Below are 22915 nucleotides of genomic sequence, written 5' to 3'. Positions count from 1 at the left end.
ATACTTTGCCCTACGTCTCCCTTTACACTACAGCAAGTTGTGATGGGTTCTAACCTGCACTGTAGATCTTCTCCGTTTAGAAACAGCTGGTCAGTATTAGTTTCTGCCATAAAGTTCTTAATGACAAAGGAACAGTAGAATTCATGAGCAAAGCTGTCTGTCCCCAGCCCTGCTTGTCAGGTAGTTCACATTACTTGCACAGCTGTATGGGGACAAAAACCAAAGCGTATGAACAGGACCCTCTATTCTTTCCCCTCTGGCTTTCATATTATGAAATAAAGGACAAGGTTGGCCAAAGTACTGGTGGGCTACACACCGCTACCTTCAGGCACTTCAGAACCAGAAACTCCTGTGGGTTTTTTTGTGTTCCATGTGTTAAGCTGGAATTCCGATAACATGCTTCTACCTTATACCCACCTGGACGAATTTGTGCACGGGAGTTGCTGTTCGTTTAAAAACAATCTCCCTTTTGTCAACTTCTCTGATCATTTGCTTATTTTTCAGCATATAGCTGTCTGCAGCAATTTTGCAAATTTCTGTTGTTTGGCGCTAGAAACCACCTGCATTTTCCTTGGATTGGGAATAAGTTATGTTAAAACTGCTCATACTTAGCAGGGCTCTTTAAAGCTGCGGTCAGACAGTTCCTTCAAGAAACAGTTGTCTTTTATGGAATGTGTGAGCCTATTTCTCTTCTCACATCCTCTCAGAAATACATAACTGCATCATGGTTTGTGCTCAACTTCATAAAATACCCACATAATATAGCCATCGTGTGGGTAAAATTCAGTCATAGTAAACGTCTGCTTGAATACTAACCAAATAATTTGATTTAATCTTTGGACAGATAAAGCTGAACACAGAAAAAAACGGGAGATTGTGTTCTTGAGTAAGATTATTTTCTGAAGTCAACACCTGTCTAATGTGTTATTTCCATTTGCTATTTAATCAGCCTGATGGGAAGTTTACTTCCAGAAAGTTATGAAGCAGTGAAAGCAATAATGTGTGTTCTTTTACGTTTTAAACATTTATGTGCATGTGGTGGATGTTAGAAGCTGGCTGTTAATTTTACACTCAAACGCATTTTCTAACTGCAACTATTTTTGAAAGTAAAATTAGATCTTTACATTAGAAACAAATTAGTCAAAGAACCTTTTGATTGAAGAGGTGATGTTGAGCAGTAGGGAGGAACTGGAGGAGTACAAATACAGAAAACTTTGACGTACTCAATTTCTAAATTCAATCAATTTTAGTAAGTTAATAAGCCAACATTGCAGTGTCAGTGTTGGATGTGTGTGCATCCTATAGAAATGAGACTTAACATAGTAACTCAAGTATGGGTACAAGATTTTATTTGTGAGTGCTGTATTGTGCCCAAAATCTCGTCTCTTCCATTCTTTCTTGACCTTATTACCTACATTTCACTTCAGTACTTACATCAGCACTCATCTCCCCTCCTGCCTGGAATTAATTTAACTCCAAACATATACGCTACTTAAAACAAAACCACCACAACAGAAACAACAACTATATATACAGCCCTTATAACAGATTGAACAATGGTTTTGATTTTTGGCTGCATTTTTTCATGACTTGGCTCCCTCTTCTGGAAACAGACACAGTAACAGAATGAATAAAAATACCTTCTTTGCATAGTTTCTAATTTCCTGTCCAAATAATTGAAGGAAAGCCTACAATCTGATGAAGGTTGAGCCCTGGGGTTACTCTGCACAGCTCCCCCGAGTTTCCACGTGCCAAACTTGTCGGCATTGTTTGCTTTCTGTATGGGTTGGAGGCCTGTACAACTTAAGTGGCTGTGCCAGATGCCTTTTTGGGGAGACCTCTTTCCTTGGAGGAAGAAATGCTGAGGCAAAGAACATAGTATGTTTTTATGATTTTTGCTTTTGTCAGCCCTAGGGGCCTCCTGGTTCTGGAGTTGTTTCTATGAAGTGCAAACAACATTTTACTGCTTCATCCTGTAAGGTTTAGCTCAATAATGCTGTTACTTCTCCTGATTTAAGCTAACTGCTTTTCAGGGACTTAAAAAGCATTCCTCTTTGGAGAAGAATGAGTGAGTTAGCTGAGCGCTATTCTCCTGAAGTCTTAGTTTTATTGAACGTTTACAGGCTGCTGGCTTTCCTGGCTGCAGACGAGAGAAGCCTGCCGTGCACCTGTGCCCTGTACTTTTTAGTGTAACCCAGGAGCTTCAGTACCTTTTTCCCAAGGGCCGTGTATGCCCTCGGCAGGCTGTGCGGGAGCTCCTTCTCCATCCTTTGCTGACCTAAGGTTTGCCGTGCCTGCAGCCAAGCTGCTGTTGGCCACCTGTACAACATCTTAACAAAGCTCCTCCACCTGCTCATTCATACTCCTGAAGTGACTCATTCCTCCTCTTGTTTTGGACTGGGATAATCATTATTTTAATCATCTATTTCCATAAGGGAGCCTGATTACATCTCCGTGACACTTACAGGAAGGCAACGGCTCTGTCCAACAGAGTTCAATCGGGCTACGACAACGCTGATTCCTGTTCATTTTCTCCCTAAATTTGGGTGGGACTATTGTATTCACTTCTAAATCTTAAGCAGAGAGAGATGTTTCTGCTGGCAAACCTGAAAAATAAAACAAATCTGAAAGCTGGAGGAGCAGGGGGCTGTCCCTGACGCCACAAGCAGCATTGCAACTTTCGGGTACAGGAGGGACAGGACAGGCATGCAAAAGAAAAAATAATTTTAGTTGAAAAGTCAGTAAAATTTAATTTTAGTTGAGACATCTGTTACCCCTTCACCGTGTTGCTGCGGGGGTGCAATTACTTACCGGAGGGGGGGGGGCAGAAATTCTTAATAACTAAACCAAAAGGAGCCCATGGGTCCGACGTGAGGGCTGAGGGCTGCGCAGAGCCGGGGGCCGCGGGTTCGAGGCTGCTCCTGCCCCGGTCCCGGTCCCCGCGGGCCCCGGGGGGCGGTGGCGGTGCTGGCTCGGGGCCCGGCCGGCCCGGCCCGGCGGGGAGGCGCCGACACGTGGCCGAGGCCCGGCGGGGGGAGGCCGGCAGGCCGTGAGGGAAGGAGGCCGGCTCGGTGTGAGGCGGCGGGGCCGGAAGGCGCTGCCCTGCCCGCATGGCCGCGGGTGGCACCGCGGAGCTGTGCAGCGCCGAGCGCGGCCCCGGGGCCTCGCAGCGCCGCGGCATGAGGAGGGACGGCGCCGGGGACCCCTTCTGGCCCAGGTAAGGCTGCCTGCGGGGCTCTGCCCGTGGAAAAGCCGCCGCCGCTCGGCGGAGAAGCGGCATCGGGAGCCGCTCCGAGCGCCCCCGGGGGTCGGAAACGGGGTCCCGCCGCCCCCGGTGCTCGCGGTGGGCCAGGCGCGGGGCTGCTGTGAAACGCGGGGGGGGGGGCGGCTAAGAATACGAAGTAAATCTCCTCCCTTCGTTTCTGGCCCGCGGTCGGTTATTTAAACACGCCGCTGGAACTGCCGTGAGGTTTTTATCGACGTGTTCCAGTCAGGATGTTTGTCCTGGTGATAGGAATTAATGAAGATAAAGTCCAGGCGGGTAGCTGGGCGGGAGCTTGACAGCGCTAGCCGTTTGTCAAGTTAAGTCATTAAAATAATTAGCGCCTCTGTTAAGCCCGAAGGGACCACTTTTAGAGCGGGGTGGTCCCGTGCTTGGTCCTGTGCTTGCAGCGGGGCTGTGCTGCCCCTGGGACCCCTGCTCCAACGCTTCTCCTGGTCCTGGTCCTGGTCCTGGTCCTGGTCCTGGTCCTGGTCCTGGTCCTGGTCCTGGTGGGGCACCTGATCCTACAACTATACAATCCTACGGTTTAATAATCCTGCAGTCACAGATGGTGCAGAAGTGTCTTGTGGCAGCTGGAAGTGATGCTCAGAGGCAAAGCGTGACCCCGATAGCCGGGGCTTTGCCCCACTGCCCCCCGCGCTTTTGGGGTTTTATAGGTTTGTCTTGATGCTGCTGCGGTGCTGAGCGAGGTGCTGAGCCCGGCAGGCTGCCCGCTCCCCTTCGCTTTGGGGACAGTGTGTCCCCATGGTGAGCCCACCGCCGTGGCAGCATCGAGGGGCAGCCACGGGGCCGGTGACATCGGTGCCAACGCAGAGGAACGCGTGGCCCAGGGGAGGATTTGCCCCTTCTGGCAGCGATCAGGGTGGGTGAGGTGGGCTGAGGTTTATCATCAGTCCCTTCTTGCGGTGGTGGCACAGCCTCAAGCTGCCCCCCTGAGGTAGGGTCCCAAGAGTGCCAGGTAGGTCTCACAAGCAAACCTTTGGCACTTGTGTTGCTTAAAATTTTAAGATTCCCCCCCAAAGCAAATACGAAAATCCCTTCTCTTTGTCGCCCCCTTTGTAACTTTTTCATAAGTGTTCGTGAATTGGGACTGATGGGAGACAAAGAACCCCAAGCCAAATTTTCATGAAACAAAAGTTTCCACTTGGATGTCTTTTCTTGAGAAAAAAAATCATACATTTGGCCAGAATGAACCTTCCAGCTTCCCAAATTTATTCTAAAAGGGCGAACAACTATAACACTTCCCAAAACAAGAGACTGCTGATGAAACATTTACCAAGAAAGACATATTTTGAAACGATTCCGACCGTAGCGCTGCTAGTAACCGAAAGAATTCAGTCAACGTGAAGGAGCAGCAGGACAAGCGTAGCTCTAATCAGCTCGTTATCTCTATTGCCGTAATTCACAGAGGCAGAGATCGCGTCCCCGTCAGGCACGGCCGCACACACGCGTGGTTGCAGCCCTTGTTTGGGGACGTTTTGTGGTCTAAAGCCAACGAGACATGGGGACGGCGAGGGGAGCCTGCTGCCAGCTCACGCGAGCAGGTCGGGGGCCGGCTGGTGGTTGCAGAAGGCGGCTGGTTGGGCGGTCTGAAATCGATTCGGTGGGCAGTTTTTGAACAACACATGCAAATAAATAGCTGTCAACATTTCCAAGTAAGTAGTAAGTTATTGCCATGGAGGCAAGGTTTTATCGAGTGGGGGAAATGACACAGGTTCTCCTTTCATGCTCCAACAAAAGACATGCCAGGCAGCCTTCCAAGATCTGTCTGCACCGTCAGTGCAAGGAGAGATAAGCACTTATCTTCGTGGCAGGTTTATTTTTCCATCTTTGTTCACGCCGCTTCTTCTTTTGTCCTCCCTTTTTTCAGCTGGCTCTTCCTTCCTCTTCCACCGTTCTTGCCCTGTGATTTATCCTGCCTCTCCTGCTGCCCTTCCCAAACTTTTCTGCAGGTTTCCAGTGGCTCCGTTATCACACATCTGCTCTTTCTCTTCCAAGATCAACTCTCGGGAATTTCTGTTTGGGGCTTGAAAAATTGCTTGCACGTTTATTTAGTACGTCTGGATGTTTAGATAGCACTTTCTGCCTGGAGATCTCACCGTGCCAAGCGGGATCCCTTCAGTAGATGTGTGGTAGCACCTCTGGTTGAACAGGAGGGAAGACCAAAGCACCCAGAAGAGAAATCTATGGCCAAAGGCAGCACACAAAGCCCTGGGCAGATCCAGCAGTCAACGTGGAGACAACGCTTCGGATGGTGCCTCCAGGAGAGAAACAGAGCACAGAGAAGTCAGTGTGTCCTGGGAAGGAAATGGCTCCTGAAACCACTCTGCATCTCCCAGCCTCTGGCTACACCTGAAGACAAGCGATTATTATAGCAGTTTCTTTAAGCTCCACAGATAAAAGGGCTTGTACCACTGGCCACATGCTGGCCTCCAGTCGCCTGACTGCGCTCTTTGCCCGGAGCCAGAGGTCACGTTGTTTTTCTGAGCTCTGTGCCCCGATCTTTTGTCAACACGATGCTGTGGCTTTAGTTGCATTTTTTTTTTTTGATGGTTGTTTTTTTTTGTCATACAAGTTCCTCACCCTGAATTTAAGCACGTATTTCATTTATGGCTGATCCGTATATGTCCTTAGATCAGTGTGCAAAGCACGCATGTGCTTTATTATTACATTTTCCCACCTCCTCCACCTGGACTAAACAACTATTTCCAGCTCATGAGAGCTGCTGAAATCTAATTTCATCTTTGCTTTTGCCGAAAGCAAGAAATGAAGAGAGGGAATAAACTGAGAGCTGCGCTCGCTGAACACCACTTTGTTGCCATCTGTGGCTCTGCGGAAGAAGTTTGTGCACAGGAGGCTAACAGGAAATCAGCAGCTTTCCCAGTAAAAAAGCCCTGTGTCCTCCGTGCTGCTCTAGCTGGCTGCAAGCTGGCAGATTGGAAAAAAGACTCCTCTAAACCCAAAAGCTACTTTTGACAGCAAGAAATCACCAGCTTTGAGCCGGGTAGCAGCACGACAAAGTCAGCTTGAGGAGGGGAAGAAAAAGGGCTCTCTTGACAAGCGTGTTAGATTTTCAAGGGTAGGAGAAATTGTTAAGAAAAACAAAGAGAGAGAAGTGAGAGGATTGTCAAAGCAGGTTAAAAATAACTACCTGGGTATTATCTCCTCGCACGGGAGTGTCTGCATGACTGCTGTGTCGGACCACGTCAGTCAGGCTGTAATTGTGGTGATTACTGTAAATTAAAGCAGGAGGCAGGTAAGCAGGGACAGAAGTTCTTTATGGGGGAAAATGATACTCTGATGGGGCTGGGAATGGGTCACGAGGAGGGAAATGCCCCTGGTCTGCAGGTGGTGGCCCCGTGGCGTGGCTGGGAGCTTGATGCCACCCCGTGGTCCCCATCCTGCTCCTCCTGGGGTTCTTGCAGGGATGGGTGCGTGCCTGCTGCGGGTGGCTGGGATGAACGAGTGGCTCCAGCGCACGTATCCTCTGTGCATCTCCCACGGAGCCACTTCGGGTGCCTGTCTGCAGGAGGAAACTACGCCAAGAAGGCTTCTGCCCCTTCCAGTTCCAGCTCTGGGCAGCACCCACAAGCACTGGAGATGGCTTCCATCCAAAAGCTGTTGCTGGGGCAGACCGTTCGTGGTCTGCACAACTCTCTTACCACCTGAAAAGCCACCTGGCGCTCCTGGCTCGTGCCTTGAAGGTGGCACGGAGCTGTAATCTAGCTGATAGCCTCAACGCCAGCGAGTCCATTTTAACAGTGACCTGCAGTGTCTGCAAACACGACCGCAGACCGAGGGAAAGGAGCAAGGCAAGGCAAGAGAAATAAAGTTGAATCAATATTTGCTCTGTGGCACCTACTGGAGAAATTCCTCCAGCAGGAAAACACCCTGCAAATAAAGATACCCTGTGCTGCTGGCACCGCTTCCACCACAGGATGTCCCAGGCATCCTTAAAAATCAATATTAAACACCGTGCCCTAGGCTGGGGACCTGTTCTTGGTGGGATCCAGGTCCCAGGTGAAGCACTGGATGCTTCGAAGCAAAGCCGTGACCATGACCACCCAGTGCCCGGGGCTGTGTTTGGGGGAGAACCCGGGCTCACCAGACAGGGCTGCTCAGACACAAGGCTGCTGCCATCCAAAAAGCCACCCAGGAACAGTCATTAGGACTCAATTATAGTTCTCGGCGCTAATTATAGCCCGTCTGGGTGGTGGTTGGAGGCTTACGAAATAGGAAGTATTTTCTAGCTGCACGGCTGCTTCGGCTGCGAGGAGGGCGCCGGCGGCGCGTGGAAGGGGATGCACCTGCAGGCGCCTGCTCCCTGCGAGAAGGAAGAAGGTGCGACGGGCGAGGAGAGCACGGCCGGGCGGCGAGGAGCTGCTGCAGTCCTGCAACAACCGCTTGAGTCAGCGGGGTGGCTGCAGGCAGGCCGGGGAGCTTCACCCCCCGATGGTTTCAGAGGTGGCAGCCCCTCTCGCCGCGGTTTCTGCCCCGTGCGGCTGGGGAGCAGCTGAGAAGCTCGGTCTGCGTGACGGCACCGACACCTGCGACTTCCTTCTGCTTGGGTTTAGATGAGCCTGCCTCTGACTCGGTTTGGTTATCACCAGCACAGGTTGTTGCTCCCTCGTCAGGGAAGCGATTTAAGTTAAATTTGCTAATTCTGGTAAAGCTCCGCTTCCTGGATGGCTGGTGTTAGCTACAAAAACTATTGTTCGGTTTGTCGTTATTCCTTAGCTCCTAAAGCAGTTTTAATTTTCCTCCTTTGCGCTAGTCAAGGCTTCTCCTGTAACGTTTGCTGTTGTTGTTGTGCACGGAGCAGAACATTGACTCACCGGCAGGCTCTGTGATAACTGTAATTAGGAGAAAATGCATTTACAAAGCTCTTTCCTCTGATGTAAGCACGTCGTTGTCCTTGCAGAGAAATAATTCTTGCCATGCTTTCAGGTGGGTGTGGGCAGCCAGTGATTATATTTGACACTCATATTATTCGAGGGGATTTTCCTAGCTGGACGTGCTGCCTGCAGAGCGAGTGGCGGTTGGAAGCCCTCAGTAGAGTTCCTGCTTGTTTGGGTCTGAAGTGTCTACTGATGCGTATAAAAATACAGGAAAAGGGCATGAAATTATAGAACGGAGCAGTGATCAAAGAGAGCACCTAGACCATGTCGTGTTTTATATATCATAAGCAGTGGTTTTGGAAAAGAGTGAGGCTCCTCCTGTGCCCCCTGCCCGCAGCTCCCCCGGACAGTGGTGTTACTGCCTGCGGGCTGCGCTTTCCCTCGCTGCAAACACCTCCAGGAGGGAACAGAGCTGAGCTGTGCAGGCCTTTTTCTCTCCGTTTCATACCTTATGCAGCCTTACAGGGGGAAAAAAGCCAATCTCATATCCCCTTAGAGTGCTGCCGTGCTCACCAGAAGAGCTGCTGGGAGAAGAGGCAGCGCCCAGCCCAGCTCCAGGCACGGGGAAGCTCAGAAAGGTCTCCGTGTGCTCCAGGGAGAAAAGTACAGTTTGGAAAACTGTCTCGGCAGCTAAATAATAGCAAACATACGCACATCGCAGGCATTTACTTGGTCACCTCAACTTCAAGAACTGAAATAAATGGGCGCTGCGCTGCCGTGGGTAGCAGGGAGCTGAGCGCTCCGGGCTGGCAGCTGCCCATGTCCGCGGGGCAGAGGCACTGGTTTGGCAGGCACAGGCGTGCATCTGATACCGGCTAGCCTTGGGAAATCCCTCTGAGGGCTCTGCCGAGCAGCTTCCTTTTATTTCTAGCCCCACCTGCCCTGTGCCTCCTGCACCCAAACCGCTGCCCAGGCTCTCCTGGGCTGGCTCCGACACTCAGGAGCCGGCGGTTTTTGGGCTTTGCCGCAGCAAACTGAAGTTGGTCGGAGCCACAGCTCCTGGTGCTGGCTGGGCGGCCAGCCCAAAGCTTTCATCCGCAGGTGATAAAAACAAATCAAATTGTTTGTGCAGCAAATTAAAGCGTGCTCGTTGCATGCCCTTCGAGCGGCGTAAGACCAGGAGGGTGTTTGTCAGCCGGTTCAGGTGACCGAGGCAGGTCAACCCTTGGTTCCTTATTCTCTCAGCAAACATAAGTGAGGTTTTTTAGTTCCTGTGCTGTTTTGTACGTTTCTGTGTGCACAATAAGGATGGTTCCAACCTTCAAAGTTCTGCTGAAAGCTCCCAGTTCCTCCCGCCAGGAGCCGGCACGGAGCTGCTTGTCTGCCTTGTCAGGAAACGGCAATAAATTCATTTCCAGCGGGCACAACTGCTCGGTGTGTTTTACTTCTCATTGTTCCTTTGTCTCCCTCCGTGCCGGGCCATTTGACACGTTTATAAATGGGCTTGTGCTGTGTGGGATTAACCTACATTTATCATAAACCCAGCACAGAGGAGTAAGTGCTCATTTCAATATAAAAGTGACCCAGGTTGTTCCCTGGGCAGACGGCGGGGATGTGTAGCAGGGTGGAAAGCACCGAGGTTAATGCCTGGTACAGTGAATTTCACAATCATCTCTGGAGCAGAGAGAGCCTGTTTGTTCAGTGCTCTGGCTTCTGGGCACAAAATTAACCAAATACAAATAATATCAATAGTTTATGTTCTCACTGAGCTTCTTTTTCACGGGCAGAGATGGATGCAGCCTGCAGGACTTCACCTGCACGTGTTGAAGGAAGAAATACTGCCAGCCTGGTCGTCTGCTTGACCTCTCGTCCTGGGGCTGAGGATCACAGACCAAAACCGAGCGTTACTACGAGCACATCCTTACTAACGTTATCCTAAACTTCTTGCCAGGCCAGGCTGGATGACTTCGCTCCTCGCTCTGGGCTGTTCAGCCCCACCACGTCCTGTCTCTCCCTAAAACTTGCCTCCACCTCTGTTGTTTTTAAGAAGGGTGACATGCCACCTCCCCTGGGGAATGGGCAGGAATGCCAAATAACAAATATTTGCTACCAAGACAGCGTGTCACGCGCTGACCTTTCCTTTTGTTACCCTTACCTTTTAAAGAACAGTTTCTAAAGCTTTTGTTTGGATAAAAAGCCCAGCAAAGGAGGTTTCCGCCCTGCCTTCCCCTTGACCTACAGTCAGCAGCTCCCAAGCAGCCTGGTCCACCTGCAGTCTGCGGACAGACACAATAATTTTGGGATAAAAGTTAGCATAATGCTTGAAAGTCACCAACCAAACACACTTCCAAGTGTTTCTAAGCACTGTGCCACAGGGGGATTGTGCTGACCTTTTTTTAGCAGGACAAACTCATTACAGCTTGCGAGCGAACCAGTCCCACCTGTAAAAGTGCTCGGTGGGCACCCATCTGCCTGGCAGATCATCCTCTGGCCTTTTTCCCATGTTCTGCTCTCTCCTTGCAGGCCCACGTGCCGTGTGTGGATGGCGATGCTGCTGCTGGGGACGTGCCTGCTGTACTGCGCCCGCGTCACCGTGCCCATCTGCGCCGTCGCCCTGAGCGCTCACTTCGGCTGGGACAAGAAGCAGTCGGGCGTCGTGCTCAGTAGTTTCTTCTGGGGCTACTGCTTGACGCAGATCATCGGAGGACATATCAGTGACCAGTACTGGAATTGTGTTTTCCCCTGCTCGGGCTTTTCCAGTATCGCCTAACTTGGTTTTGACCTCTCGGTTGACAGTGCCAGGTTTCACCCTGGGACAGTAACGGGGTGGAGGGTGAAGCCTACGTGTGGGAGAAGCTTTATGGGTTTCTCTGTTAGCTTTGCCACAGCCTTGGTTCAGGAAGCACAGGTGTGGTTTTGACGATCCGCTCACATTCCTGGGTCTTCAAACTGGTGCCATGCTCACAGTGCAGCGTGCAGGGAAGGACTTTGTACAGGCAAAATCCCCAGCAAACACAGGGAGTGCCCACACGGTAATTACTGCCTGGGCTGTAGAGGCCTGCAGTTATGTTAATGGACACTTAGACCACCGTGGTTTCTTTTCACCTTCAAACGGTGAAGAGCACTTTCATACCAGCGTATTTTTTTCGGTCGGAGGTGGTTTTTACCACTGGTTCCGTAACTGCAATAAAAAGAGCAAACCCACAACCCTACACGTGAAGCTGACAAAAGAAATAGTGGGTGTAAAGTGGACTTGATTTTAGGAAAGTGATAAATGCTGAGTTCTTGCGTGGTTCATAGCTGCTGCTCGCTGGGAGTGTTATTTGTCCATTAACAAACAGTTTAATCCCAGCTGTGTCTGACAGCCGTTTGGAAGGGTTTATGGCTGCAGTCACTAACCACAAGATGAAAGATTTCCTTCTTGCAAGGACTACAGCTTTTTTCTGTTTGAAATAATCTATTCTGTCTTCGTTTTCATTTCGGCACCTCCAGTGTTTCCACCCTACATTCTTGTGCAATCTTTTCCCAAGCAAGCCCCTATCAGAGTTTCCATCATGTTTTGAATGCCTTTGGTCTATCACATCAATTAAAAAACAACTACCCCAGCTAGCTGTAAGGAAAGATCTGGTTAATTAGCCACTCACATTCCTTTCCCCAGCCGCCCTCTCCTTAGTGAGGAGGGCTTTACTGCGAAACCTTTTGTGAGAAGGAAGGAGTGCGTTATCCATGCAGGGCACTGTGCAATTTTGTTATGCTCCTTAACAGTCTGCAAGCAAATGCCAGCAAAAAAAAAATCCCCCAGCTGCTAACAGGAAGGCGTAGCTGATGCAGGAGAGCAGATGGATGAAAAGACGTGGTCATTGTCTAAGAAAAGCAGAAGGGCAGCAGCAGCTTGGGTTTCCCCTGCATCAGGGACAAGTCTTTGGGGTGGCTGCGTGCTGGTGCCTGGTGCTGGACGGGCAGCACCCACCAAGGGCTGTCCTGGTGGCTGGCATGTGTCCTGCTCCGGGGCTGTCACCAGGCCCCTTCATGGGGTCCCACGCTCCCGTGGAGGTGGGAAGCGAGGAGGCCAGCTCTGCTGATCCTGCTCCCTGCAGGGCTAAGACCTCTCTAAGAGGAGAAGAACAGGTTAGACGGACAATTTGCTCTTAAAAACCAGCTGAACTGGGAAAAATGCTTGAATTTTTGAAAGGGCCTTTGCCCTTTCTCCTGCTGCTCATTTCTGATGCGCGTTTTCTGTCTTCCAGAATAGGAGGAGAGAAAGTCCTCCTCCTCTCGGCGTCAGCCTGGGGCTTCCTGACGGTCATCACCCCGCTGCTCACACACATCTCTTCTGCCCATCTCGTCTTCATGACCTGCTCCAGGTTCCTCATGGGGCTGCTGCAAGGTGAGACCCGTGTCCTGAACACGCGTGTCTGTCTGCCCACAGGCTCCTTGCTCGGGGCTCGCAGGTTCAGGTGCAAGCCATTTGGTTTGCAGTGCGTGAACTCCTCCTGCGTGTTCAAGCAAGCCTCTGTCTCAAAGCTGCCTCTGCACCTGGAGCTTCTGTAGAAAAAAAAAGTGTGACATTTCTAAAGTCACCCACAAATCATTCCCCCATAGAAATCTATCTGCCAAGCATGGGCTGCAACAGTAAGAAGCTACAGCTGCTGGCTTCTGAAATCAGATTTAGATTTTTCTGTGTTTTAAAACTCCTTCAAAGCACTTGGTGAAAATTGGTCCTTGCCAAAACCTCTGGATAATTTGGGATGGTTTTCCTTTCCCTTGCCAAATTGCAGCACTGGCACTGATGAACTTACGGTAGCAGTTTTGATGATGGAATGGAATTACGGAGAAGACACAAACAAACCTTTCCTTGTGATGGATTCCTTTACTCTGCTATATCCCTCTTTTGAATTCATGCAAAGTGTCATTGCTTTGTCTCAGTGTTTAGCTCTTGATGCATTTTTTAAATTTGCCTTTGGTTTGCCGATGAGGGCATACCCTGACAGCCCCCTGCCCTCCTTCCCTTGCTCAGGGGTCTACTTCCCATCACTGGCCAGCCTGCTGTCCCAGAGGGTCCGGGAGAGCGAGCGAGCCTTCACCTACAGCACAGTGGGGACCGGCTCGCAGTTCGGGTAAGTTCAAAAGGCAGATGGCTTTGAGCAGCGAGTGACAATCTCAGGACATCACGGTGATGAAAGGACAGTAAATAGTTGGAGGCAAAACTTGCAGCCCAAAGTACAGGCAGGTTCCTGGGTCCTTGAGGATGCCGGTTGCAGCTGGGGAAGCCTCAGGCAGTTGCTGTCTGTGCTCTCATGCACACGCTGCTGAAGACTTTGTGGTCTTTGAAATGCACGGTTTGCTCTTGTGTGTGTCAAGGATTTATGTGGTGTTTTTTTTTTTTTTTCTTTCCTTCCGAGACAGACTTTGAAGAGCGTTTGCAATATTTATTTACTGTGGGGAACAGCCTGATCCAGTAGGAAGAGCAGGGGTCAGCGCGAGACTGCTTACCTGTCCTCCCTGACAGATGGCGATAATACAACTTTCCCATCTCTTCTATTTCCATGAGAATTTCCTTTCTAAACAGAAGAGTTGCTTAAAAGCCAAATAGAAATACCACTGCATTTAATCGCTTTGTTTTTATGGGGGTGGGAAAAGTGGGACTCAGTCTGCAGCTGAGAGCTCGGGGGTGAGGCGCTGAGCATCCCCGGCTCAGGACCTGGCCCTGCCGGGACCAGAGCAGGCTGCAAAGCCACAGGGTGCAGCAGGTGGACGTGCAGCATCCATCCCAGGAAGCCTCCCTTATGGCTCCATGCCATCCCGGTGTCCTCGGCCAGCCCTTGGCAGACCCAAGAGCCAGCTTGCGGCTTCCCTTCCAGGACGCTGGTGATCGGTGGTGCAGGATCTCTGCTCCTGGACTGGTACGGCTGGGAGAGCGTCTTCTACTTCTCTGGTTTGCTCACGTTGCTCTGGGTCTACTGCACCTGCAAGTACCTGCTGACGGAGAAAGGTAAATTCAACCTCATCCCTTGGGCTGCAGGGCTCGGGGTTTCCAAGGGCTCGCCTGGTTTTACACAGTGAATTTTGTTCGGGTATCTTGTATAATAAACAGTGTCTGGCCGAAGATGCTGAACCCAGAAACAATGTTTTGAGCTTTTATGTTGCTGTTTCAGTCCCACACTGGATTATGTTGCTGTTGGGAGTCGCCCTGACTCCTCAGTACTCTTAAGCACCAGTGAAAACGCCAAGCGGAGCGTGATCTTCTAAGTGGATTAAGCTTAAGCAGGGCGAGATACTTATTCCCAACCGAGAGCATCTACACAGAGAGCTTTGAAAAAGCGGTTAATCTGAATATCTCTTCCCAAATAACTGTCTGGGAGAAATTCCATACATTGGCAAACCATTACACCTGGCTACAGTGCTCTTAGTGTGTGGTATGTAGGGGCCCAGCTCATCTTGTGCCTGGTGCTGCCCTAAATGCAGACCTCGTCCCTGCCCCAAGAGATTTCTGTCCAGTTGTGATGAGAGATGCAACAGCTGGGAAGGTGGCTGGGTGGGGCAGTGCGTGGATGCAGTGGAAGATGCTTGGTGAACATAAACAAGGTGTTTTCATGAGCATCCAATGCTGGTTTTACAAAAGAAAAAAGAGTTTGAAAGAGATTTAAGATTCTCATACAGGTCTCACAGGGCTCCCTCCAGCTGCACAGAATATTGCTGATCAGAGCTTTCATTTGTACGTTTCCTTCCCTGCAGAACTCACCATCCCCATAGAATATTTAACGAGAGGCCTCTCGATGTCCAAGCAGAGCAAAGTGCCCTGGAAGCAGCTGTTTACGAAGGCACCCATATGGTAGGCAGCTGAAGTGGCCCCGCGCAGCCACAGCCGGCTGGGAGAGCTCGTCTGCGCCGCGGCATTGCCACCTCTGCCTGCTTGCTTCTTCTGAGCTTGTTCTCTTATTTAAGTATTTGGGAAACACTACCACATTTTCTAATCCCTCATATGTAAATAAAGAACTGAAAGCGTGAGCTTGATGGAAGGTGGGGTTTGTTCTGTCTGGAGGAATGCTAGGCTTAAATATTGCTGGCAAATCTTTCTCTTTCGGAGGCATTTCCCTGGATAAGTGTGGTGCTCCTCCGAAGCCGTGCTCCCCATGCGTGTTAGAAATGCTGCTTGCAGTGGGCTGCTGAGCAGCGCTGCTCAGGGGCACTGGGAGGCACGGGCTGGGTTTGCATTGCTGCCAAAGCATCTCTGGAATAGAGATTTTGGGGGGGGGAGTCTGCATTTTGCAGTGAGGCTCATCCAAGCACGGCGGCAGCAGGTTCCCAGGTGCTGCTAAAGACAGGGAGGAGGGTGATGGAGCTTGCTGCCCTTTCTTGCCTTGAATAGCCATGGGACATCTGCTGATAACACAGCCTTAGAAAGCCCTAAATGACACCTCCTGCCGTGCTGGAGGGACTTTGCAGAGATGTGCTCACACAGTCATGGTTCACACGGTGAACCTGGCCTGAACCCACGGCTGACGTCAGGCATCCGCCCTGGTGAGGGCAGCTGGGGAACGCGTGGTGCTGCGAGCCCAGAGCAGTAGTTATCTGCGAAAAAATCTCAGGAAGCAACGGCAGTGCTATAAGGGATTTATTTATAGACCAGGAGCTGAAATACTGCATTGCTAGAATGCCCCTTTCTCACCCAGCGTGACCTGTCAGTGCTGATTATTCCCTCCCCGCTGTATTTTCTCAGGGCTGTCATCATCGCTCAGCTTTCTACATCCAGCACGTTTTTCACTCTCCTCTCCTGGCTGCCGACTTTCTTTAAGGAAACTTTCCCCGAGTCAAAGGTAAGGTGGCTGAGACGCAGGAAGGGCTGGTCTCCGTGCAGAGGGCATGGTGCTGGGTGCCCACCGAAGCGGGTGGGCTGGGGAGCAAGGGGAAGACAGAGGGGTTTGGTGAGAGCAGGCTGGGAGGCAGGAGGAGATGGGAGGCTTCCCTGCGGGGCCAGGAGGCGTTTCTCCATGCATGCATCTGGAGATGTGCACGAGCATCCTCCCTCTGGGTAGGCAGAGGCCTGTTTCTAATGGCTTGGTGAGGGATGCTAAAGTGAGGCAGACCTGGGGCACCTTCCAGGCAGGGAAGAGAGGGTTACGTCTGGTTTTCAGACTGCATTTTATTTTATTTTATTTTATTTTATTTTATTTTATTTTATTTTATTTTACTTTATTTATTTTATTATTATTATTTTTTTTCTTCTGAGGGAGGGATGATCTTCAAATGGCATGGAGCTCATTGTACTATGCCGTTGTAAATGACCACCATTCCTGGGTTTTCATAAGGTTTTTAACTATATTGACATTGTATAGCTCAGAGATACCGGCAATAAGTGCTAACTACCATTAATAATGTGTAGTCTAAAAACACTGTTAAAGCTTCCCTCCCCTCAGCACAAACGACGTTCCCATTTTTCAGAAACCTAGGCAAGACTCATCTGGGCTGAGAGCTACTATTTTTATCTTCTTGTTCTCAGAAACTGAGACATCGTTTTCCACAATGGCTCTGTTAGTTTTTTTTTTATAATTTCCAGAGCTGCTTACAAATGCCTTTTAACATTACATTTGTAAGGCGCTTTATGGCATGCTTGATATTTATTTTAAAATCATGTATTAAACCAGTAAACATATTGTTGTGACAAGATCTGTGCACCTCTGGTAATATGCTTGCGTGGCAGTAATTTGCCATCTGTTAAGCCTTATATCATGGTGCTCTTATGTAAGATGCTCCATATAGTGCTCCTGCATCCCATAATCGCTTCATGCATTTTAATAAAACGGGGCTTGACAATGCTCGATTTTAAGGGATTGATGATAATCCGTAGCATGGTAAAACTGTGTCACCTACTGGTCGGCCACCCTTGCTGCAGGTGAGATGCCTTCACCGCTGTGCAGCCTGCCACCTGCAGCCCACCTGGCTGGAGGGTTTTGGCGATGGGATGAGACAAGGGGTGGCCTTGGTGTGTTGGGACTGATTGCTGGGTGACCCCAGCTGGCGTCACGAGATGCCACAGACATTACGCCACAAACCTTGTGGGATAACATTTCCAAAAGTGACCAAGGACCTACATTAAAAGGTGCTGAAAGATGCAGATGGGCCCTGGTATGATTTCCAGGAGCAGTTGAAACAGGATTATTCAAAAGCAGGATTATTCAGCCCTCCCACGCATCCTGATGCGGCAAGGGAGGGAGGGAGATGTCCGTGGGGATGTGGGCTCTCAGCAAAGGGGGCTGGAGGGGATGAGGGATGGGTTGATTCGACCCACTGAGATGAAGCCCGGCCCCAGCACACGCTGATTTCAGCTCCCCGTGGGATCTGGGCACCAAAACGCCTGTGAGCAGCTGTAATCCAGATGAACAGCAATCATCTGTGATTACAAATGCAGCAAGCCTGCTTAATTGAAAATAGTCTGAAGTATGTTGCTACTGTAATGTTACCTAATCCTGGCATTAGAAAATCCAGCTACATTCCCTCAGCTTTGCAGTAACGCTGCTAATGAGGTTGAAGCTGCTGTTGGAAATTTTGCCAGCAGCTTTTCTGGTGACCCCCGGGGCAGAGCAACATCCACAGCTTGCTTTCCAGGGCTCTGCGGCTCTCTGCCACATCACCTTGCTGAACACTAAACTTTGCCACGTTTAATCCCTCGCCTCTGAGCTTTCTGCCTCTGCCCTGGAGGTAGGGTCACGGAGACAGAAGGAAAGGCAGCACACCTACCAAATGCTACAGCCCTGTGCTGTGCCTGATGGGCTGCAGGTTTTGGAGAGCTGCGGGCTGTAGCTGAGAGCTTGCGGTAGGAAGGGGGTAGAGATCCTGTAAGAAGTCCTGATCCCTTCATTTTTTCCTTTCTACAGACATCTGCAAGTAAGCTGAGCTCTGACAGCAGCCCTCTCTTGACTTTTGCTCTCTTTCAGGGTTGGGTGTTTAACGTAGTCCCCTGGCTGGTTGCAATTCCAACAAGCTTGTTCAGTGGATTTCTGTCTGATCATTTAATTAACCAGGGTAAGAGCTCTTTTGGCTTTTCCTTAGCTCTTATTCTATACAGTCTGGGAATAGAACCAGGATGGGAGGACTTGGGCTTGTTAAGGTGGAGAAATCCTGGCAAACAGACAGCATGCAGTTCTGATATGAAAGTGGGGTCCCATCCACGTGCTTGGAGCTCCCTTTGATCTCACAGTATCCATCCAGAGATGAGCTCTGGCCATCTGAAATCCACTACCTTGTGCTCACCTGGCAGGAGCACAAGGAAACCTGTTGCTCTGTCTTTACGTGGGACTCTTCCTTTCTCTTCCAGGGTACAAGACCATCACCGTTCGTAAGTTCATGCAGGTAAGAGACCTCTGCTTGCATGCTGCTGCTGAGAGGCAGATCAGATCGCTTACGGGGCTGGGTTGGTGGTTGCGGGGGGGAGGTTTTGTAGCTTTGCAGGCAGACTTGACTGGCGTGTATGGGAAATGAAATGCAGAGGAAAACCTGAGCAAGGAGCAGAGCGTGGACCCACAGTTACGTTGTGCTTGGAGCTGTGTGAGTGCTCCGAGGAGCTCTTCCTCCACAGGCAGGGGCCAGCTGTACGCTGTCACTGCAAAGGGCCCTTTAGATACTGAGGGAAGAAGCAGTGCAAGGATGAGCAGAAATAGAAAACCCAGGAGAGAGCACGATGTGTCCTGCCTACTGCGCTGCACTGCCTCTGCCCCCATCGTGTCCGTCTGGGGGGAGCAAAGACTCAAAGAGCACCGCGCACACGAGCTGTTCGCATTGTAAAAGGGCACAGTGTGTCTGCGAAAGGGCTTGCTTTCTGCCTCACAGAAGATCCGCTGCAGTATTTCATTTCCCCTTTCTTCCAGGTCATCGGCTCCGGTGTCTCCAGTATTTTTGCTCTGTGCCTGGGCCAGACATCCAGCTTTTGCAAAGCCATAGTGTTCGCCTCGGCCTCGGTCGGACTCCAGACCTTTAACCACAGGTAACGAGAGCAGCAATGAGCTGCAGCCCTCAGCTCCGTCACTGTGGGCTCGCAGAGCAGGCTGCCCCCAGCCTTACTGAGGCGCTAAACCTGGCACTTCCCGAGGAGGGGCTGGCCGTGCTGCGAGCAGGGGCACGAAGCGGGAGGTGAATTGTGGTTTGCACCCTCTGAGTGCCTGGAGCTGAACCCTTCTGGTTCTCTCCTGCATTGCCCCACTCTCAGCCTCTTCCCTCCTCGTCTTCCCTCACCAGTGCCGTGGGTTGTCTAGGCTCCTTCCATCTGTGTGACAAGCTAAGCTCTGTGCAAACGATGAAGAAGCAAATTGTGCTCCATTAAAACCGGCGTTTCCCCCTCTCTGTTTCTCACTAGTGGTATTTCAGTAAACGTGCAAGATTTGGCCCCCTCCTGTGCTGGCTTGCTGTTCGGTAAGGATTCCTCTGGGCTTGGGGCTGTGCTGGAGAGGTGCTGTGCATGGGGGCACACGGGGCCGGGCGGCTGGGTTTTAGCAGCTGTAGCTCTTTGGGACGGCTGCTCTGTGCTTGCAGCCTCAGCACCCTTCTGTGCGTGCAGCTGCCTTCCCTGGGGCCTGGTGGCTGCACAGGCTGCTGCTTCTTTTCTCCTCCATCCGCCTGGAGGAAGGGGAGGGGGTGAGGAGAAGCGGTGCTGGCCCTGCCACCTTGCCACCCCCCAGATCAGGGGTCAGGTGGGAAGCCAGGTGAAGCTGCCCGCGTCTTTGGGTTTCTAATACACGGTTCCCGTGAGACAAGGCAAAATGACAGTTCCCTTTTTTTCATTTTACAGGCGTTGGAAATACAGGTGGAGCCCTCCTAGGTAAGGCACCTTCCTGCAGCTCATCCTTGTGGGCGGGCAGGATGCGGCCCCATAGCCTGTACATTTCTTTCTCTTCCCCCTGTGCCCAGGAGTCATCTGTGTGTACTTGGCTGGCTACCTGATCGAAACGACGGGCGCCTGGACTTCTGTCTTCAACCTGGTGGCTGCTGTCAACAGCATCGGGCTCTGTGCATTCCTGGTGTTTGGGGAGGCCCAGCGGGTGGACACGGACTCCGCGTACATTGACCTGTAAAGAGGAGTCCAGCAAGCAGAGGAAGGATAGGGGAGCATCACGTCTATGTGTCATTGTTGCACAAGTGCCAAAGAATATTATTTTTTGTAGGTATTTAACAAAAAATACTGAGACCAAGTACTCAGTGGGTCTGAATGAAACCCACACCAAAAAGACTTCTAGAGTCCATTTTTTTTTGCTCAGGGCATGGCTGATGGCCTGTAGAGCCATCAAGCTCGACGTCTCCAGTGAGATTTTGGCCTTGGTTTGCCCCAGTCCGTTTCCAGTGGACAAACACCCAGGTGGGCTGCCCTGCTCGGTGGGGCTGCAGTTTGCACTCCCAGCTTATCGATGGAGCTGCTTTGCCGTGCGGAGCGTCGCTCCCTCCATGCTCTGCCTCCCTGTGATCGCGTGGAGGACTGCCGGCTCTTGGACCACCGCTCAACACATTTTGTCTGAACTAAAAGAGAGGAAGAACCCCAAAGAACATACCTCTGACCTTAACCGTCCCTCGTGTGCCTTCGTTTTACAGCCCGCTCGGCAGGTACAGCCCGGGTGCACAAGGGAATGGGTTGCGAGACAAATCCAAGGCTTCCCTTCGCGGCACGTGAGGATTTCTGGCTGGGTGCCTGCTGTGCACCTTGCGCAGGACGTTGCATCCGTTCTGCAGACCACACCAGACCGCTCACAGCAGCCCAAGGGCTCCCTCCATGCCCTGGCTGCTCTGCTCCGTGTCCGAGCCCAGCAGGACACGGGACAGCCGCGCGGTGTGGGTGCAGCCCAGCAGTCCTCCGGGAGCCCTTTTGCCATATGCTGTGAATGTAGAGGAAGGATAGGTCATGCTCAGTGCTACGGGTCCCAAACGCTCTCTGCTCTATCAGACGTGTCCTTCACGTGCTCTCAGAGGGGTGTGGGAGACTTTCCGAAGAGCCTGCCGTGGGCACGTTTTGTTTCTACTTCAAGCATAAAAGTGAATTTCTGCGTTGGAGACCCATAGTACTGGGTGTGGATCCGTGCTCTTCCCCATGTCCGGGGGAAATACATGTGTGTTCACGCCTCTGAGCCTGAATGTCTTAAGTTATTTATAAATATTTTTAAATTTAACTACCAAATTCTATATTTTATGTACTTGAGGCCTGATTCTGCATGCTTATTTTCTGTGGTACTCCCACCGAAACCCACAGTATTTCCAGAGGGGAAGGATTTACCAGCCTACAGTTTCTGGTTTTGTAGGCTCTATTTTAAACGTGACATTTAATATTAAAGTAAGTCATTGCTTTTCCTCCCACCCCTTGCTTGCAGCCCAGGTTTTGGAGCTGAGAACAATTCAGTGCTGCTCGGTTAGCGAGGAGCGCACAGCCAGCATCACGGCTTTGGCTTTACAGCTGCTGAAACTGTACTCACAGTGCAGGAAAGCTATAGATTCTGATTCACTGTCCCTTAAAAAAAAAACAAAAATCCTGCTTTTCCTTTTGTTTGGGCCAGATTTCTTGGAAGATACCTTGCTGTTTCTGAATAGACGGGCTGATAATGAAAATACTTAACTGCAGAGACAGTAATGGGTGCCACTAAGCTGAGCTGAGCTAGTTATTGGGGGTATTAAGAGATAAAGATACAGCTGCCTGGTGTCTTCTCGAGGGAAAATAGCATCGGTGTGGTCTAAGCTGGGGCCAGAGAGATGAGTACTTTTTTTCTTCTTCTTTGCTTTTTTCCCTAAGAGGCTGTTTGCTGCCATGGGTCCAGCCCTGTGGCTGGGGTGCTGCAGAGCCAGGACCCAGACGCTGCTGGGAAGCTTCTTAAAATCAACGGGTAACAGGGGAGGGCAAATGCAGCCCAGGCTGGCCAGCCAGGCATCTCTGCCAGCCCTGTCCCTCCTCCCAGCTGAGCAGCTTGCTTGCACGCCCTTTCCTGTAGCAATACAGAAAAAAAAAGTTTTTTTTTTAAATGGCCATTCAGTGGTGCAACTCGGGAGAACAAGGAGTGGATTCCGGTTCTTTTTTCTGCTTGCACCATTTTTTGTGGAAGAGTTGAATTCGGTTTAAATCACTCACGTTGAGATGAGGCAGCTGGGCCACCTCGTGGATCTGCAGGCTGGGAGATGTGGAACTGGGATCGTCAAAGGGAAGTCCCAGGTGATCAAACCGATGATGCTGGCTGTGCCTTCCTTGTACCACAGCTAGCGCTCTGGTGGGTTGTCTGCATTATCCATTTCTGTAAACTGGCCAATAAGTTGTAGATCTGAGGCTCAGGTTTCATTACGTTCATACATCTTCAGCGGAGTATTGAAACCCTTTTGCATATCTGTACGGTTATTAGTTTAAGCAGCCCTTGCCACAGCTTGCTGTCAGAGTTTTTTTCTTACGGAAAGACCTGAAAAATAAAGGCAGCAAATCATTTGCACACCGATTTTGTGGTTTTCCTTGAAAAATGAATGCAGAGGTGCTTATTCCCGTGGTTGGTAAGAGACAGACAGAGCCGGAGTGTGCTTAGTGAGACCGACTCCTTAGGGCTGAGAGGCTGGGCTTGGAGAGCAGCTGGGCTGGCGGATCTCCACAGCATCCTCACAGATATGCTACAGCTTTTTTCCGTCTGATTTTGGAAAAATGACTGAAAAGCTGCCTTCAGCAGAGCTGTAGACTCTGGCATCAGGGGACACGGTTTGGTGTCAGTAGTTAGAGCAATAACACAAATGAAACCAGTCTTCTGTTGGGTGGGACATGCCCGGCGGACAGACCGCCTTCCACCTGGAG

The 22915-nt window shown here is 50.8% G+C and overlaps 1 protein-coding gene across 1 annotated transcript; it reads left to right on the top strand.

Annotated features, from left to right (window-relative positions):
- Positions 1-52: 52 nt before the first annotated feature.
- SLC17A9 (solute carrier family 17 member 9) lies at positions 53-22568 on the top strand. The gene is made up of 13 exons (XM_083802145.1): positions 53-3217; positions 10645-10842; positions 12369-12508; positions 13139-13238; positions 13983-14113; positions 14857-14953; positions 15842-15938; positions 18057-18144; positions 18437-18471; positions 18987-19102; positions 19472-19527; positions 19904-19933; positions 20023-22568. The coding sequence occupies exons 1-13, from the start codon at positions 3111-3113 to the stop codon at positions 20184-20186; spliced, it is 1359 nt and encodes a 452-aa protein (XP_083658271.1). The 5' UTR covers positions 53-3110; the 3' UTR covers positions 20187-22568.
- The last annotated feature ends 347 nt before the right edge of the window (positions 22569-22915 follow it).

This window comes from Anser anser, assembly GCF_964211835.1.
Source record: "Anser anser genome assembly, chromosome: 16".
NCBI classification, from domain to species: Eukaryota; Metazoa; Chordata; class Aves; order Anseriformes; family Anatidae; genus Anser; species Anser anser.
The sequence above is the reverse complement of the archived record's forward strand: the minus strand, read 5'-3'. Positions and strand labels throughout refer to the sequence as shown.